This window comes from Plectropomus leopardus, chromosome 7, assembly GCF_008729295.1.
Source record: "Plectropomus leopardus isolate mb chromosome 7, YSFRI_Pleo_2.0, whole genome shotgun sequence".
Classification (NCBI taxonomy): Eukaryota; Metazoa; Chordata; class Actinopteri; order Perciformes; family Serranidae; genus Plectropomus; species Plectropomus leopardus.
In genome coordinates, this window is record NC_056469.1 from 20,890,449 (window position 1) to 20,907,247 (window position 16,799).

The 16,799-nt window shown below is 39.0% G+C and overlaps 1 protein-coding gene across 1 annotated transcript; it reads left to right on the top strand.

The window, feature by feature from the left end:
• Positions 1–4,129: 4,129 nt before the first annotated feature.
• gnl2 (guanine nucleotide binding protein-like 2 (nucleolar)) lies at positions 4,130–16,798 on the top strand. Its single transcript, XM_042490719.1, has 16 exons — positions 4,130–4,322; positions 4,693–4,777; positions 4,888–4,982; positions 6,450–6,589; positions 8,813–8,997; positions 9,129–9,195; positions 9,303–9,461; positions 9,581–9,694; positions 11,353–11,481; positions 12,962–13,066; positions 13,669–13,827; positions 14,683–14,790; positions 14,888–15,366; positions 15,727–15,809; positions 16,094–16,173; positions 16,314–16,798. The coding sequence occupies exons 1-16, from the start codon at positions 4,259–4,261 to the stop codon at positions 16,455–16,457; spliced, it is 2,196 nt and encodes a 731-aa protein (XP_042346653.1). The 5' UTR covers positions 4,130–4,258; the 3' UTR covers positions 16,458–16,798.
• The last annotated feature ends 1 nt before the right edge of the window (position 16,799 follows it).

Consider the following 16,799-nt stretch of genomic DNA (forward strand, 5'->3'; position numbering starts at 1 on the left):
CTGTCACACTAACCCAATTTTACAAACTTGTGTACCTTTACCCACTGAAATCCTCTGCTTCTGGTGCTTCTCACCAAGACAGAGGGCATGAGGGGTGGGCAAAAGTTTTTAAAGCAAATATTTATAAGTCCTGCCACATCTTATTATATCCTCACCAAGCAACAGTGGGGACGTAGCTTAATTACATTGTTTATGATGAAACATTGGTTTTACAGCATACTGTAAATTTTTGACAGTTGTAAGCTTGTTAGAATTTCATTGTTTTCCATTACAGAAATCCCCTTTTTATCCCTGTTTATTGTGTTTTCTATTAAATTCTAATTCTTGTGGAAGATTTTCCAAGTGTTACTCTAGGTCTATTCCCTATTTTGAAGTTAAAACATTTCTTCTTTTGATGCTTTTCATACCATTAATCACTTTGAAAGAATGTTTCAGTTTTTCAGAAAGTGGACATCTCATTATTTATTTCATTTTGAAATGAGCCTCTTTAGCAGAATATGTAAAATCTGCAAGACACATGCTGGGATTGAAGTATCAATCTGCAATAGCCTTATCAAACACAGGTGTTCTGGTGCTAACTGTTGACGTCGCACTCCCTTCAACTCCTGAGCTGTCAGTCTTAAATGGGGAAGACTGATTAGCTGAAAGAGTATCTGCCTGAAAGATGAATACAGTGGATTCAGAGGTTGGCTTTTAGACAGAAACTAACAAGCTCTACCTGTGATGCTCCATGGCTAGAATACCAAAGAGAGGAGGCAATTGGGGAAATTTTCACATCATCTGTCAAGTGTTCTCACTCCAGCATCTTGATTGTAAGCCAAAGAACATGAAGTTCCTCTGTTTTCAACCTTTCTTCTGTTATATTGCACTATAAAATCTAATAGAATCACGTGTCATGATAAAAACCTGCTCCTTTAATATGCTATTTATTGTAGTGGTTTCATTTAGAGCTGTTTTTGTTTTTTTGTAATTTTATATCTGTATGAGCAATGGACAGAAAGAAAAACTGCTGGAGCATTATGACAAAAACCTACTGGATTGGTACAGAAGTGTTTTCATATTGTTGAGTGTCTTTTTGTTTAAGCAGCACATGTATCCTGTCATGAGTTTTATTGGTTTAAAATTGCTTGTAAGCTTCGCTCAAGTCTGGTGTTTTTCCTGCAGCTGAGGACATCAATCATAAATTGTGGTCACTGTGTCACAGATTTTAGATGGATGGTCTGTCCATGTCCTGTTGCATTCCTGCATGTAAATTCTGATTAATGCTTGCCCAATCAATTAGGCTTCTTCGTTGTGGCAGTGCTTTGCCTAACGGCGCGCTTTCATGCAAATCAAGGTCGCATGAAGTTCAGCCAACCTGTTGGTTCAGCAGCTGTAAAACGCACAACCGCTGGATACAGATGTGAGGACAGACAAAATATACTCTGCAGTCATTCTGATGACAGAATGACTGAGACTACGTTCTGTAAACTGTGTTTAGTGTGTCTTCTAATTGAAGAGGTTAACTAGCGGTGGCTTTTTATGAGGGGAAACTAAATGTCCTAAGGGCAACACAAAAATCATTTTTGTTGCGGTCATTGGCTACAAATGATTCAACCAGTGCTGAGAATAAGAGTTTCAAACAAGCTGTTATAAAGATGTATTGGATCTGAAGCCACTACATGTAGGCATGATCATTTTTTGAGTGTTAAAGGCATTTAACAGAGTGCACCAGGTGCAAAAAGATACAGACAGATAACTACTACCTGCAGACCTGCAGTTGTGAAAGGTTTGCCAAACCAGAAGGTTCTGTTCAGTGCCGTACCGAGGCAAGCTTCTAACTATTTCATCGGGCCAACTCACAGCCCAAGGGTGGGTCCGGTGGCTCAGGTAAGCTCGTTAGAAAATATTGCAAGTTTCGGGCAGGCAGGTCATTAAGCGACAAAGCAGCGTTCTAAGTTATTTATAGGTTTATTGGGCAATTATACAACTTCCACCTTCTCTTCCCCTCTCAAGTTCTCACTCTCCGTCTCTTTCACTCAACAAGCAGCAAGCAGCTTTATCACCAGTGCTGCTGCGTTCAGTTTCCTGTTATTTGGTTTTTGACGGTGAAAATCTTATGAAATCCGACAAGTTTAAATCTTCCCAGTCTTAATGTCTGGTAAAAACATTTCCCTCTCCAATAGTTAAGGCCGAACATTTTGCCCTAACTGTGAGACAGTCCCTCTCTGCCATTTCCCTTATGTTTGATTTTTTTTTTTTTGTCAAAAAAGGGGGCAATAGGGCCCATAGGTAGCTGCATGTTGCCTATAGGAAGATCCACCACTGTTTGTGTTAAGCATTATATTGTCAGTGATTAAATTTAAATGTGAAGATGGTGAGAATTTGGAAGGGTCCGCAATCTCGGTCTGCTACAGTTTGGGCTTAAATAGTATTGGCTTGAAATAGAAGAGATTTAACAGTATTTGTTTCTCTCCTGTCTGCATAAATATGATTTGTTGGATGGACTTTTCTATTGTAAATGTAGATTTCAGAATGGAAGAAAGATTTAGACTCTAAACAGTTTCCTTTAGGTTTTTTTCTGCTTGGATTTCAGCTTTAAGAGGAGGGAAAATACTTCTGATTTCAAAAATCATTTATTGCAGCGGATTGCTGATGCAGTCAGTTCCAATTTCATCTGTATGAAAATGAACAGAGAACATTCCTCGGTCTCCCTGCTGTATAAACTGAAAACTGGATGGCGCCTCTCCAGACCGGAGTCTCTACGAACTTGCCTACCTTGGCTCTGAGCCACACTTGTGTAACATAGCGTACACACTGTAAAGGCAGCATCATCACAGGCAGAAAAAACTTGGCCTTTTGTGCCTTTTGGTGTCAAATCGGCCTGCAGAAGTCATGTATCAGTTCTGTGTAAATGAAAATCATGTTGTCCTGGGAGTCTTTTTCTCTTTTGGAAATCAGCTTAGAGCCTAACAAATTTTCATCCCAATTCGTCGAATATCACCGCTGTGAAATTCGTGAATATAGGGCAACATTAAACTATCTGTTCTGCTTATTATCAGTGATGTGTATTTGTATCTTTGATTTGGCTATTTTTACATTTCATAAGCTGGGTCATAATTACCAACCAGGACTTGGAGGTTACGTCCTTGGCATGTTTAGCTCAACAAAAAAATAAAGGATTCAATATGTCCCCATCAGAACTATATTTCTTGAAGTGTGGAAATGGCTTTGAACAAGCATTTTTACATCTTTTTGCAGGAAAAAAAACAAACAGAAAAAAATACATAATTGATCGGCTCACTGAGCAAACAAAAAAGAAAAATCATCTTCTGGTGAACTCTGAAACTCTTTATTTATAAAATCCCTGGCACTGCTCTGATCATGAATTATTTGTCTTGCCTTATTTTAGCCAAAACACATTTATTTAAACACCAGGGCTTTCTTATCGTGCAAAACACATTTCTCTTTCAGATCTTAAGCCATTTATGACCTTTATTATTTACTTCTAACTGCAGACAGCAGCCTCCCAGGTAATGAAGGGCTTACGTCAGCGAGGCAGACCATGTGAACCCAGCAGGGGATGAGCAACTGACAATAGAAACTGTATTGCACCCTCTTCTGGAATAAAAATAGCATAGCAATGCAACTCATGAAGAGCAGTAATTTATCTCTAGATTCTATTACATTTCTCCTTTTCCCTCCAACATAGACAACTTGACAGCTGGTCTATTTAGACTAATGCATTTTATCTCTCAGCCTGGATCTATCTATACATCTATCTGTTATGCCTTAATGTACTGTAGCTGTAACTGTACATACATTTAATTTTAAAATACGTCCTAAAATTAGGACACGAATATTACTTTAGATTCACATACATAAATTACTGATTAATTTTATTTAAGGTATTTTATATAGTATATTTACAAAAGAGATTTAAAAAAATAACTAAATTAAAAATATTTTGTAAATATGAAAACATGAAAATAAGAACAAGCATTCAGAGGAAAAAAAGTATCTTCTTTCAGGTGATTCGGGGTTAAAAGAAAAGTTAATTTTTCTAAAAGCTAGATACTTCCTTTCTTTCTTTTTTTCTCCTTTTTTTGTCGCTGTCGCTCAGCCGATGACGTCCTTCCTGTTTCGCCGTATCAACACGTGTGCGGTGTTCAGTCTGGAGCTGAAGGGAATAACAGCAGCTAAACCTCAGCTTTCAAACACCTTGGTGTGGTGTCTTCATTTTTTGTCGGGGGAAGGCTTTGCCGACTAAGCGGTCAAAATGGTGAAGCCTCGGTTCAAGGGGAAAAGCTCGATAAACCCCTCTTCGTCCAGCAGCAACCCCGGTGAGCTGAGCTAACCCACATTAGCCACACCGTTTGTTTACAGCTAACGCTAATTGTTGCTAGTTTGGTGATACTGTGTTATGGAAAAGACATTTTAGTATTATTTTCCCTTGTTAAATTATCTTAGTCACTGACTTTAAGTGTGCAATATGTCAAAATGAAATTCATATTTCGGGTTGATGTAACTTCAACTAAACCCTGGCCCCTTTTATAACGTGTCGGGTGAAAGTGTTTAAACTACTTATTCTTAACATCTGCAAAACAGCTGCTGATATTAGATGGTCTAAGGATGTCTATCGGTGCAGTTCTATATTTGAAAAGCGAACTGTGTTGAACAAATGGTTAAAATAACTGTACATGTATGTAACAGATCGACCCAAAGGTGCTGGAGGGAACAACATGAGGGACCGAGCCACTATCAAGCGTCTGAATATGTACAGACAAAAGCAGAGATGGTAATTTATTTCAAAGATTTGCATTATTCTTATGAGCTACTTATTGGCTGTTTTTCTAAGTGGCATAATTAAATAACAGGTGCACACTGATAAGTATCTTGTGTTCCCAGTAATGACCGTGGGAAAGTTATCAAACCTCTGCAGTTCCAGTCCACAGTGGCTCCGGGGACTGTAGCCAGAGTGGAACCCAACATCAAATGGTTTGGTAAGTGTATTTTTGTGTATGTTATATATGTTTTTGGCAACATCTGCTGTGGTAGTCGTGAGTATATTGTGTTTTCGATGTCTTTCTTAAATGTGGAACTAACGTGGTACATTATTATAACAGGAATAACTGCTTTGAAAGGGTAGAACTAGTAGATGAGTGCAGAACATGTATGAAATATTTCTTAATGGGTTATTGATTATTGTGTTCAAGTTTGGTGAAAAAGACGACAAGACTGAGAGGATGTTTTTTTTTTCCTGCATTATGAACTTTGAAACCTTAATATGTTCCTACTTCTGTCAGACTCATTTATGCTTGAAGTAGTTTGGGTACTGGACACTATTTACTACTTATTGATAGGCATTTTAAGTGTTTGTAAGCTTGACATCTCAAACTTTTTTTTAAAAATGTATTTATCTATTAATATTATTAAGTGCAAAGGGCAGTACAAAAAATAATAACAAAAACAGAGTATTGACAGGTAATGCATACAGAGCAGCAGAAAGCCATGCGCAGCGAAAGTGAATCTTACCACTGTGGGAAACAATGTGACAGATAAACAGAGTTTTTTTTATTCATTTAAAATATTACAGCTTATTTCCATAGCAGTGTGTTAGAATCATCACTAACCATATTACTGTTCGTTGACTTTAGCAAGATGTTACAATAGATATTAGGTGCTTGCCATTAAAGTGTAAAACAATACTAACAGTACTGCATCACTAGAGTTCTGTAGATTTATCAGGTTTGATAGAATTCAGAACGGCCGCTGCAAGAGGAACGGTCTGATGGTGGACATGAGGGCTGTCACTTTCTCAAAAAAAAAAAAAAAAAAACATTAATTCCAATGCAATTCATTTAGCCTGACCCCAAAAGCCTTTGTAGAATTGACATTGTATCATTGATTCATGTTGCCTCAGCTGTTTCACTTTAGTGATGAGCTCATTTTACTTTGAGTGAATTGGGTTTTTATATTTGTGGCATCAAATCCAAAACAGGGTACCCGTGTTACTCCTCAGATGGTTTTGATGTCAAGATTATTCGTTTAGCACAATTCGTTTGTCCTCTGCAGTTTGTGTTAGCAGCAGCGTAGTGCACTGATATGGCAGAAGGGCACGCACTTACACGGACCTTTTAGGAACACCTATGGTAGAAATATATACAAATGAATACATTAGAGTATTTATTCTTTGACCACCAATCGACACCTTAACCTGTTAAGTGAATACATCAGTTTTTCATTGCAACGATGGCAGATGTTGAAAGACAGATGACATTATAATCTTATGTTATATTCACGTGTGCACTTTTAATTATTAAGTTAGAGTACACCTGATATGACTAATCAGAGAGTGTGAAAGGAAACTAAACTAATAAGACAAAGAGTTGCAATTGTGATTAAAAAATATGAAGTCTGAACTCAAGATGCCACACTCACAATCTGCATCTACATGTTCTGTATTTCAGCAAATACCCGCGTGATCAAGCAGTCGTCCCTTCAAAAGTTCCAAGAGGAGATGGGCGCAGTACAGAAAGATCCATATCGAGTGGTGATGAGACAAAGCAAACTCCCCATGTCCCTCTTGCATGACAGAGTCAAAGCCCATGTGAGTATAGAGCTCAGAAAGCTCTTTTTAAAAGAAAGAACGATTTCTGTTTTTTTTGTCCTGTGCTGTTTGTGTAATGGTGTGTGTCAGGGAGGCTCTTATGAGGGGATGTGGATTGTTAGTGTGAATTATCACCTTTTATACATTTTATGATGCGTATACTGGCATATCAAGCTAGTAACGTTTTTACCTGACTAATATTATTCGGAGCAGGGGGAAACCATGGCTCTGTTTCCCTCAGTGGCTTATTTCTCGGGATTTTATGAGGTGAGACGAACATGAGGCCTCACTTTAATCCTCATTCAATTCTCACTCTGCCCCTCTGTGACCCTGAGTGCACGAGCGCTTTGTTTGGCTTGGAAGAGTTTCACTCTGCCAGGCTTTAACTTTTTCCACCCCATAACCAACACAATTCTGAATAACATCAAGTTCTTCTTGTTCTCTTTCAACACGGTGGGTCTTTAGTTTATTTTTTTCTGCACACTGGAGTCCCTCATTGAGACTTTCCTCAGAGTTACTGATACTGTGTTTCCTTAACATTTGTGTCTCATTATTGATTGACAAGTGGCCATAAAAGCACCTGTCATATTGTAGTTCTCATATTATCATTCATCACATTTGTATTATTTTCCATGGAGACACCATTATCTACTAATGTGCTTTTAGCCAATTCATGACCTTGATAAAACACTTATGAAGTAAAGAAAACGCTCTTAAACCTGGATGTCTGGCTGCTGATTAACTAGTGGAATGATCTTTTTCCAAATGTCAGATGAGTTAAACCAGAGTTTGCGGTTTGGGAAGGGAAATGCTTTTTCAAAGAACTGGGGAGTCCTGTTGAGGATCTTGGCAGATTATCAGGCAACCTGAAGCCTTAAACATCATTGTTTCTGACAAACCCCATAAACTGTTTGTCCCCCCCAACCCCACCTTTATGGCTGTGTTGCAACAGAGGTATGTCTCGTGATTAAAATCACTGGAAGTGCTGGCTCAGGTTTGGCTCTTTTACTGGCTTACTTAATGCATATTTGGGTGTTCTGTTTACTGTATGCATTAGTTTTGTGATTCTGTCTGAAACCCCTGGAAGGACTGCATCGCTTTGACTGGATCAAAAATTGGTTGTAAAACAGACGAAAAAACGATCTTCCTGTTCGTTTTTTCTCCATTCATGCTGATGTGAAGATGTTGCCCAAACCTTAACAGTCATAACAGATTCACACTGATCATTCTCTCTCCATGTTATATCCATATCAACTGATACACTAGTATCTCTGTGCTATTTTATTATAAACATAATCCTTTATTATGTTTTTTTCCATCTGAATGAAGTATCTCTCGTCCGAGTTGTAAAATCTAATCTTGCCTGATATCAGACAGAATTGTAAACCAGTTACACTCTGCTTCCATCTTCAGTCTGACATTACATCTACTCTAACTGATTTCTGATAACTGAAGGTTTTGATTTTTCCTAACCAGTCACCAGAGCCCAACCTATTTGCCCAAATGTAACGGGATTTTAAGTCCACACTGATGCGTAGCCATGCCAACATACTGGTTTAGCTTGAGTTTTTAAGGTCCAGTGTGTAGGATTTAATGGCATCTCGCTTTGTGGATGCAGAATTGAAACTTCTTCAATTTGCCAAGCTTGTAGGAGAGCAACGCTTGCTAATGCAAAAATGTCTGGAGTCTATGTTTGATTTGTCTTACTGGGCTACTGTAGAACAAGTTGGTAGACTCCATTGAAGAGGACCCACTCCATATGTAGATACAAATGGCTCATTCAAAGGTTACACAAACACAACAATTCTTATTTTCAGGTGATTATTCATAAATTAAAACATAGTTATGAATATTGTATTCCATTTCTGCCAATAGATGACCCTAAATCTTACACAGGGGACCTTTCGGGCAACATTCAGAGACGTGTCAATTTAGAACCGCCTCGACAGCAGAGTCTATATTGTCTGTAGCCACTGTCATTGCTGTTATAACTCCTTAGTGGTGCCAGCACAATGCTTGACATAGTATGACAATGTCATTTGTCTTGCTCATTGCACGGTTTGACTTATTGTTTGCCCCCCCCCCCCATTAGATCGATGGATTGTCAACTGAGAAACTCCTGGTTCATGTCAAGGTTTCAGGCAAATCATTTCAGTTGAGTGGGCAGATTCAAAGGTCTGGGCCCAGAAATAGTCTAATCTGTTTTTTTTTTTACACCTGCAGAACTCTAAGGTGCACATTCTAGACACGGAGGGTTTTGAGACCACATTTGGGCCCAAGGCTCAGAGGAAGAGGCCCAGTCTCGTGGTGGGGGATATGAAGGACCTCATCGAACAGGCAGAGGCCTCGGCCCTGACCTATGATGCAAACAAGGACAAAGACCTGGTGACTGAGGACACAGGGGTCAGGTAAGACCCTCAGAAGAATTTATAATCAGTCCACTCTACTGGATACTCTACCTGAATAGCAGCATAGTTACTGAATTTTAATATTTAAAAAGACAGACATACTCATTTTTTTATCCTCATTTTTGCAACAGGGAGGAAGTGCGTGAGGAAATTTTCAAAAAGGGTCAGTCCAAGAGGATCTGGGGAGAACTGTACAAGGTATCGTTTCCATACTCCTCTCAGCACTATGTATTGTGTTAATGTAGAGTTGGGACACTGAAGTGTTGGCGGGTTATTCCACACTCCTGACGGTTTTATTGTAACAGGTGATCGACTCATCTGATGTCATCATCCAAGTGCTGGATGCCCGTGACCCCAATGGAACGCGCTCCAAGAGCATAGAGGCGTATTTGAAGAAGGAGAAATCCTGGAAACATCTCATCTTTGTTCTAAACAAGTGTGACCTCATCCCCACCTGGGTCACGGTAAGAAAATCTACAGCATTGTCATGTCTGGTTACCCATTAGATTGGGAGTGATTGTGTCTGTCTTTTTATAATATTCATTTGTGTGTGTCTCTTTGTCTCGACTTATTCCTGAACCAGAAACGGTGGGTAGCAGTTTTGTCCCAAGAGTACCCCACTCTGGCTTTCCATGCCAGCCTCACCAACTCATTTGGAAAAGGCTCTCTCATCCAGCTGCTCAGGCAGTTTGGCAAGGTAAGCACATGCCTAAAATTCAAAATATCTGGTGCTGTAAAACAATGTTTCAGTGCAGGTAAAAACAATTTGGTGAGTGGAATTTTAAAAGTTTCATGCACCAGTGCACGTACCCTGTAGCCCTGATTTAATGTGCAAAAGAACTATTGCTTTGCTGCTTGATTCAAGGCTTCGGTTTTTGAAATTGTGCCCTCTTTTGATTTACGAGTGTACAATTGTTATTTATAGATCTCATTATGAAAACAAAAATACTTATTATATTGTCGGAGTGCTCAGGGTCCAATTGTCTGTTTCTCATTATTTTGCCCATCGCAAAAGCAAGTCGTATACTGTATGGATGGAAATGGTTTACACAGTGTATTAAATAAAATAACACTTCATTAATACCACACTTGGGAAATTCACACGATACAGCAGTTCAAGAGTCAAAAGCAGAAAACAATTCAAAAAAAGTCATTTGAGTATGAGTACAAGAAAAGGATAAAATATTACCAAATACAAATGAGATAAAATATAAAAATAAAATGAGATAAAAACTGTACAGACACCATATACAACATTGATTCATGAAGGAGTATTCATTGTTTTGATTTTACTGTCATCCCGATCCATTCAATCTTAGATGCTGTGTAAATGAAAGAAGAGATCACAGCTCCTAAGTAAAAGCCATGTTTATATCAAAGCTTTTGTACTTTTTATCCTTACACGCATAAACATGAACAGTATTTTTTTAGTAACATTATAATATGTTCGTGACAAAAGCACATACAGCCAGCAGCAGTAGCGACCCACCATCTGACACTGACACACTGTGAGGAGGGAGGACGGAGACCGACACACGTGTTGGCAGCCGTGGGAATGTAAATGAGCTGGGCTCATGGACAGAGGGCTGTTGTTAGTGAATGCCGTATTAAGCGAACTGCCGACAGCTTTTAACTGACTTGACCAGCAGACTTCGAGACAGGCTGATGTAACGGGTGACGTGTCTTATATTTTAAAATCAGCCACTGGCGGCTTGACAAGTTGAGCTGCAGTTGACACCATCAGACGGTTTGAGTCAGGATGAGATGGGCCAGTTCACACTGCTGCAACTTTTATCCACAACTTTCTAAAACGGTGTCGTCTCGCCGCATAACTGTGGTCTGAACTTGGCTTAAGAGATCTGAAAAGTCAAGAAATCAAAAGGGTTTAATATTTTATCTGGAATGTTCTTGTCTGATTTAATATTGTGATTTGAAGAGGTTTTATGCAAAAGATTAAAATAAACTTCTATGTTTGTTTTTTTTTTTTTATCCCTGTAAAAAGTTTTTGTCTGTTGGATGATGTTCACCAAAAATTCAGGAGATAAGGTGAAAAACCTGTTCCAAAACAGCCTTCAGAGTTTACCTCCTGAGACAAAAATGAAGGATGGTTATATTCTCTTGTTTTAAAAGGATTTGTGATTATCTTGTTTACATAAAAAAAAAATCCTTTTAAAGATATCCTTTGGTATGTGTTTTGAACAAACTACATTGTAGTTCTGGAGTGATGACAAGTTCACTTGGTTTATTGCTAAAGGCAGTAGAGCCCCATCTAAAATTACTGCCGTGAACTGGAACAGACTGAGGTTGTTGTTTAGGAAATGCAGCATTCTGACTTTATTTTTTGGCCTCCCACAGCTCCACACAGACAAGAAACAGATAAGTGTGGGTTTCATTGGCTACCCTAACGTGGGAAAGAGCTCAGTCATCAATACACTGCGGTCTAAGAAGGTCTGCAACGTGGCACCGCTTGCTGGAGAAACAAAGGTGAGGTTCATGGGTCGTCTCGACCATGCAAATCAAATTTAGACCTGTGACAATCAACGTGCAGCGGAGGAAGTATTCAGGTCCTTTATTTAAGTAAAAGTATCAATACCATACTTTAAAAAAATACTCTGTTACTTGTGAACGTCCTGCATTGAAAAAAACAACAATTTAACAAATCATCAAAAGGAAAAGCAACAGGTCTGCATATTTGAGAAGGTGAAATCATGAAATGTTTTTCCATGAAAAATTGTTTTAATATTATCAAAATAGTTGCTAATTCATTTTCTAATCAATTGACTATTTCAGCTGCACTTGTAGATCTTATGGTTTGTGTGCAAACGTCTTTCTTTGTAAAGTCACTAGTAACTAAAGTTGACGTAGTATTTATTTATGTTTTAAGTATAGTGGAGTAGAAGTAGAAAGTGGCATTAGATTAAAATATTCAAGTACAATGAAATATCTTAAATTAGTACTTAAGCACAGTACTTGTACCTACAAATTAAACCACTGGCAATGTGACAATGGAAAGTCCATCTAGTCATTATTACAAGGGACGGTCCTGTAAAAAGAAATTCTTTTAAAAGAAAGTTTTAAAATGTGAATTTCAGAAGTTGCGGATTTACACAGAAGACAGTATAAAGACCTACAATATAGAATATTAAAAGAAAAGATCTGAGTAGTACATAAGCACTGCTAATAAAGTGAGAATGGGAGCAGAGAGGGGAATGGTGCTTTTGTGTGTAGTGTGAAAAGGAGCTTTGATTTAGTGGTAAGGTAATGTGAGGTGAAATGATGCATGTTCCTCTTCTTAACTTGTAATTGTGAATAGCTGCAACAACAGAAGTCGCTGCACTCCGAGTTCTTAACTATATAACTAAAAATCTAAGTGAAGTTTGGGCCAAGAGAAAGAACAACCATTTTTATCCTTAATTTCCTCTCTCTGGAGCTGCTTATCCAGTTTGGACACAAACAAGGGTCTGAAAACCCCAATGTCCACAGCAGGGTCAAGGGGAAAGATCTTATCTTTACTTTTCCGTGCTTGGCAAAGCTGTGAACTTGGACCACAAGAGAGGGGAGATTTTTTTTTTTTTTTTTTTTTTTGCACACCGAGCCAATGAATCTGATGGGTCTGTAGCCAGCACACCTTTATTACTCACCTCGCTCTTTGATTCTCACCACATAACCATAATCAGCCAAACAAGCTCATGATCCACAGAAATGCAGAGACCCTCATTCCTCCTTTTGTTAGAATAGGTGTGTGTTTTTGTTTACACAGAAAGTTACATTACAATCCCTCAGATGAAATCATGAACTGGAGAAATTGTAGCATGTGGAGAAACGAAAGGGAGCCGTTCTCACAGTTCTTCGTCAGATTTAAAACAGTCTTTGCTTTTCCAAAAGATTTTTTAAATATTTTGCTTCCCCACTCATCATAGTTGACTTGACCATATAAACAGCATTAATCTCATTCATTCTTTAGGTGTGGCAGTATATCACTTTGATGAGGCGCATCTTCCTCATTGACTGTCCTGGTGTTGTCTACCCTTCAGAAGACAGTGAAACTGATATTGTCTTGAAAGGAGTGGTAAGCATTGCTCTCATTTTTTTCTTTTATGTTCCAAGATTTTGTAATATCATCCTTGCATGCTTCAGCTACCACCCCAATAGTCTGCTTGCCATATTATTGTCTTATTATCACTTTGTGTCTGTAGGTCTTTTTATTGCTATGTCTAAATGTGCTGCTTAGTATACATTTATATATTTCTTACTATGTTTCTTTTCATTTAGTTATTATTCTAGAATTCAGATTATTTTATATCTTAAGTTGCTCGTACTTTGATTTTATGCTTGTACTATATTTCAATGTGCAGGACTTTAGGAACACTATCAGCAGCATCTGAAAAACGGCAATATCACATTTTAGACATAATGTTCCAGCAAATGTTAATGTGGATTTCTTAGCAGCTCGAGCACCTGGTGTGCCATGAACAAAGAAATGCAAGTAAAATCCTGCTGCTAATACCCAGCTGTTAAAAAAAAAATGCCATAATCAGCTCTGATTCTGATCCCCTAAAGTCTTATCCATGATCGTAGGTTTAATACATGGGACACACAGGCCCCCTAACTGAATGATTGCAGGTTCACATCTTCAATTGCATGCCTTTTTTTTCCCCCTTCCTCATAAAGGTTCAAGTGGAGAAGATCAGGAACCCAGAGGAGCACATTGGGGCAGTACTGGAGCGGGCCAAGCCAGAATACATTCAGAAGACCTACCGCGTCCCCACGTGGAACTCTGCTGAAGACTTCCTTGAGAAGCTTGCATTTCGCACTGGGAAACTTCTGAAGGTCTGATTGTTCTTCTCTCTGTTCTTCTTCTCGCTTTCAGGACATTACAGGCCATTTCTAAAACTGCGTTTTGCTTCCTTTTTTTACGTACTTTTCCCCCCCTTGTTTAGTTTTGTTTTTGCATTTGCCACTATTGTTCATGTTTGGCACATGAAAGAAGTTTCAGTTTATTGCAAGCTGGAACCTCATTACAAGATGTCAATAAATCCTACACACTAGACCTTTTAGGTAATCCATCAGGGCCTGTATAGACAAACACTCAGAGAGCCCCTTAATTAGCCTTAAACATTTCTAGCGAGGAGTCATAGCTTAGGTGTGATTTAGGAAAATTATGAGCAAGGAAGTGACAGAAACTTCGACCTCACTAAGGAGATGTGGTTGATGTCATTGCTAGGTGTGATGCATTCTTTTAATATAATGAATGTTTGTCCTTTTGTCCACCTGCACAGTGTGGACATCCAGTGAAAATGAAATGAATTGCATCACATTATGAGACTGTGAAAGTGTTGTCACTGTTTTGTGATCACTGCTGATGGCAGGCTGAGACAGACCCAGGTCTGCTGCATTTCTCCAGTTGCCAAATATCTTAGTGTTGTGATTACTTTAATTTCTGGCATTACTGCGATGGGTGGAAGATGTGAATATATCTCTAATGGGATTGACCACAAACATTACCTCTGCATCATCTAATCGGTAGAGTTTCCATAACTCACTGTTAGTTAGTGTTATAGCTCCTATCCCTTTGTCTTTCCACCATTTAAAAATCCTTCTCCATACTAACTTTTTTTTAGGTTAATATGCAAAGTGTATGTCAAAAGTTTAAAATCCTAACCTTGTATTCTTTAAATTGTGCAGGGTGGTGAGCCAGATCTCTCCACAGTCTCCAAAATGGTGTTGAATGATTGGCAGAGAGGACGTATCCCCTTTTTTGTAAAACCACCTGGACCTGAGGGGGATCAGGAGGTAAGACTTAACTGAATTTTTTGAGTTAAGGACTTTTTTAATATACTACCCTGTGCACTTTTTGTCAACCTGTGTTTTGACCCTGTAATTTTTCTAGGACAAGGAGCTATTGCCAGTTGAAGGACCCTTAGTTGAGAATGTGCAGGAGGAGCAGCCAGACAATCCAGATGCTGTCTCAGAGGAGCATGAGGAGCATCAGCAGAGGCAGCAGAGACAGAAGGAGCAGGTCCAGAAGATTCTGGCTAATGTTCGACAGAACTTTGGCAAGATCAACGTGGCACCCGAATTCAGTGAAGAAGACTTGGTTCCTGTGGAGATGCCTGACCTGGGACTGTCTGACATGTCTGGCTCCGATGGCGAGGAAGAGTGCGAAGAAGAGGAGGGAGGAGAGGAAGACAGGGCCGATGCTGAACCAGCCGATGGAGAGACAGAGGACTCTGAGTCCACAACCGCTCAGACTGGCAAAGCAAACAGCAACAAGAGTTCACACGAGGTGATTCGTGCGCTGGATGAGAAGATCTCTAAGTACAAGCAGTTCCTGGACCGGGCCAAATCCAAACGCTTCTCTGCAATCCGGTCCGTGTGCTCTCACCCAAACCTCACTTACATATTTCCTTTGTTATGTGTATTGCCGTTATTACATTATTCAGTAAAGTAACATTAAGTTGTCAGGCAGAGAGATGCCATGCATTTTAGGTGGTCCGTGCTGACCAGCCTTTAATCCCCTGAGGACAGCAGTCATCGGTTTGACTCTCTGATCAGTGGCTTATTTCCATAACTTTTGCATGTCATTGTGTTTTTTAAACTTTTGTTGAATTTCAGCCCACAAACTGCAGGACAAAGTCAAATAACAGTTGTATGAGCCTAAATGAATTACTGTTCATTTCAACAGATCCCAACAGGAGTAAACCGTTCTTTTTTGTCTTCTTTGGACAGGATACCTAAGGCACTCTCTGACAAAGCGTTCACAGACATCAAGACTAAACAAGCGGCAGCAGCGAAGCAAGCACAGAGGAAAGGTAGTCAATCAACATGTTTGTCATGACTTTGTATGGTGCTGAATGTAGATTCTTTTTGGAAGAGATATCAGAATTGGTGAGGCTCCAGAAAACACTTTCACCATTCCTCAGAGCAAATAAAAAATGCAAACAAGCATGCCATCTTACTGTTATGTCTTTTAAGTTTGACACAAATACCTAAAGACTGATTTTTGCCCGTAGCTATACAAATTAAGTAGGTCAAGTTGATGTTGAAAGCCCATCAGGTGCTAACATCAGATTTGTTCATCTTTGCTTGAATTCAGATGCAAACCAGAGGAGTAAGAAGAGGAAAGCTGCGGATGACGAGGAGTCTACTCAATCCCACAGACTGACGTCTAAACAGGTATGCAGTGTTTGTTCTCTCTGACGTCAAACAGATCCGTCTGCGGAGACAAGTTAGGTGAATGTTGCTCTTACTGATGTAACAGGAATGGAGATCAAAAGCTCATTTTTCTCCTCTGTTCTCTTTATCCATCCCTACAGAGAAGAGCGATGGAGCGTTCTAAGAAGGCGAAGAAAGTTGGTGTACGCTATTACGAAACACACAATGTAAAAAACAAGAACAAGAACAAAAAAGCCCCGGCACAAGCCCCAGAACGGCAAAAGGCCAAAAGATCCAAGCACTAGACTGGAGGCATAATAAAGTCTGGAATAAATCTTTATTTAAACTAGCTAAAAAGCCACTGTTTTATTGAAAATGTAGAGTTGACAGAAGGTGGCATTCTAAGTGTTAAATGACCTTTATCATGTGGCTACTTGATGCCTTATCTTGACTTTAAAGTCCTTTTGGAAAAATGACTGTCTTGGGTTTTCAGTTTTGTTTCCCCTTCAGCCCCAATCCGTTTTTGAATGACATTTCATTCATCATTTACAGGTGTAATGCTCTCTTGATGTTCAAGAGAAATGTACAGTTATTGTTTGAACTGTACTTGTCATGCAATGCTGTAATAAAATATTTGCTAATTCAAC

What these genes read in the sequence shown, in the direction of transcription:
- gnl2 (XM_042490719.1), top strand. Translation starts at nt 4,259, where the DNA reads ATGGTGAAGCCTCGGTTCAAGGGGAAAAGCTCGATAAACCCCTCTTCG. An exon ending in TGCTCAGGCAGTTTGGCAAG is followed by an intron (nt 9,695 to 11,352) that starts GTAAGCACATGC and finishes GGCCTCCCACAG; the next exon opens with CTCCACACAGACAAGAAACA. An exon ending in GAAGCAAGCACAGAGGAAAG is followed by an intron (nt 15,810 to 16,093) that starts GTAGTCAATCAA and finishes GCTTGAATTCAG; the next exon opens with ATGCAAACCAGAGGAGTAAG.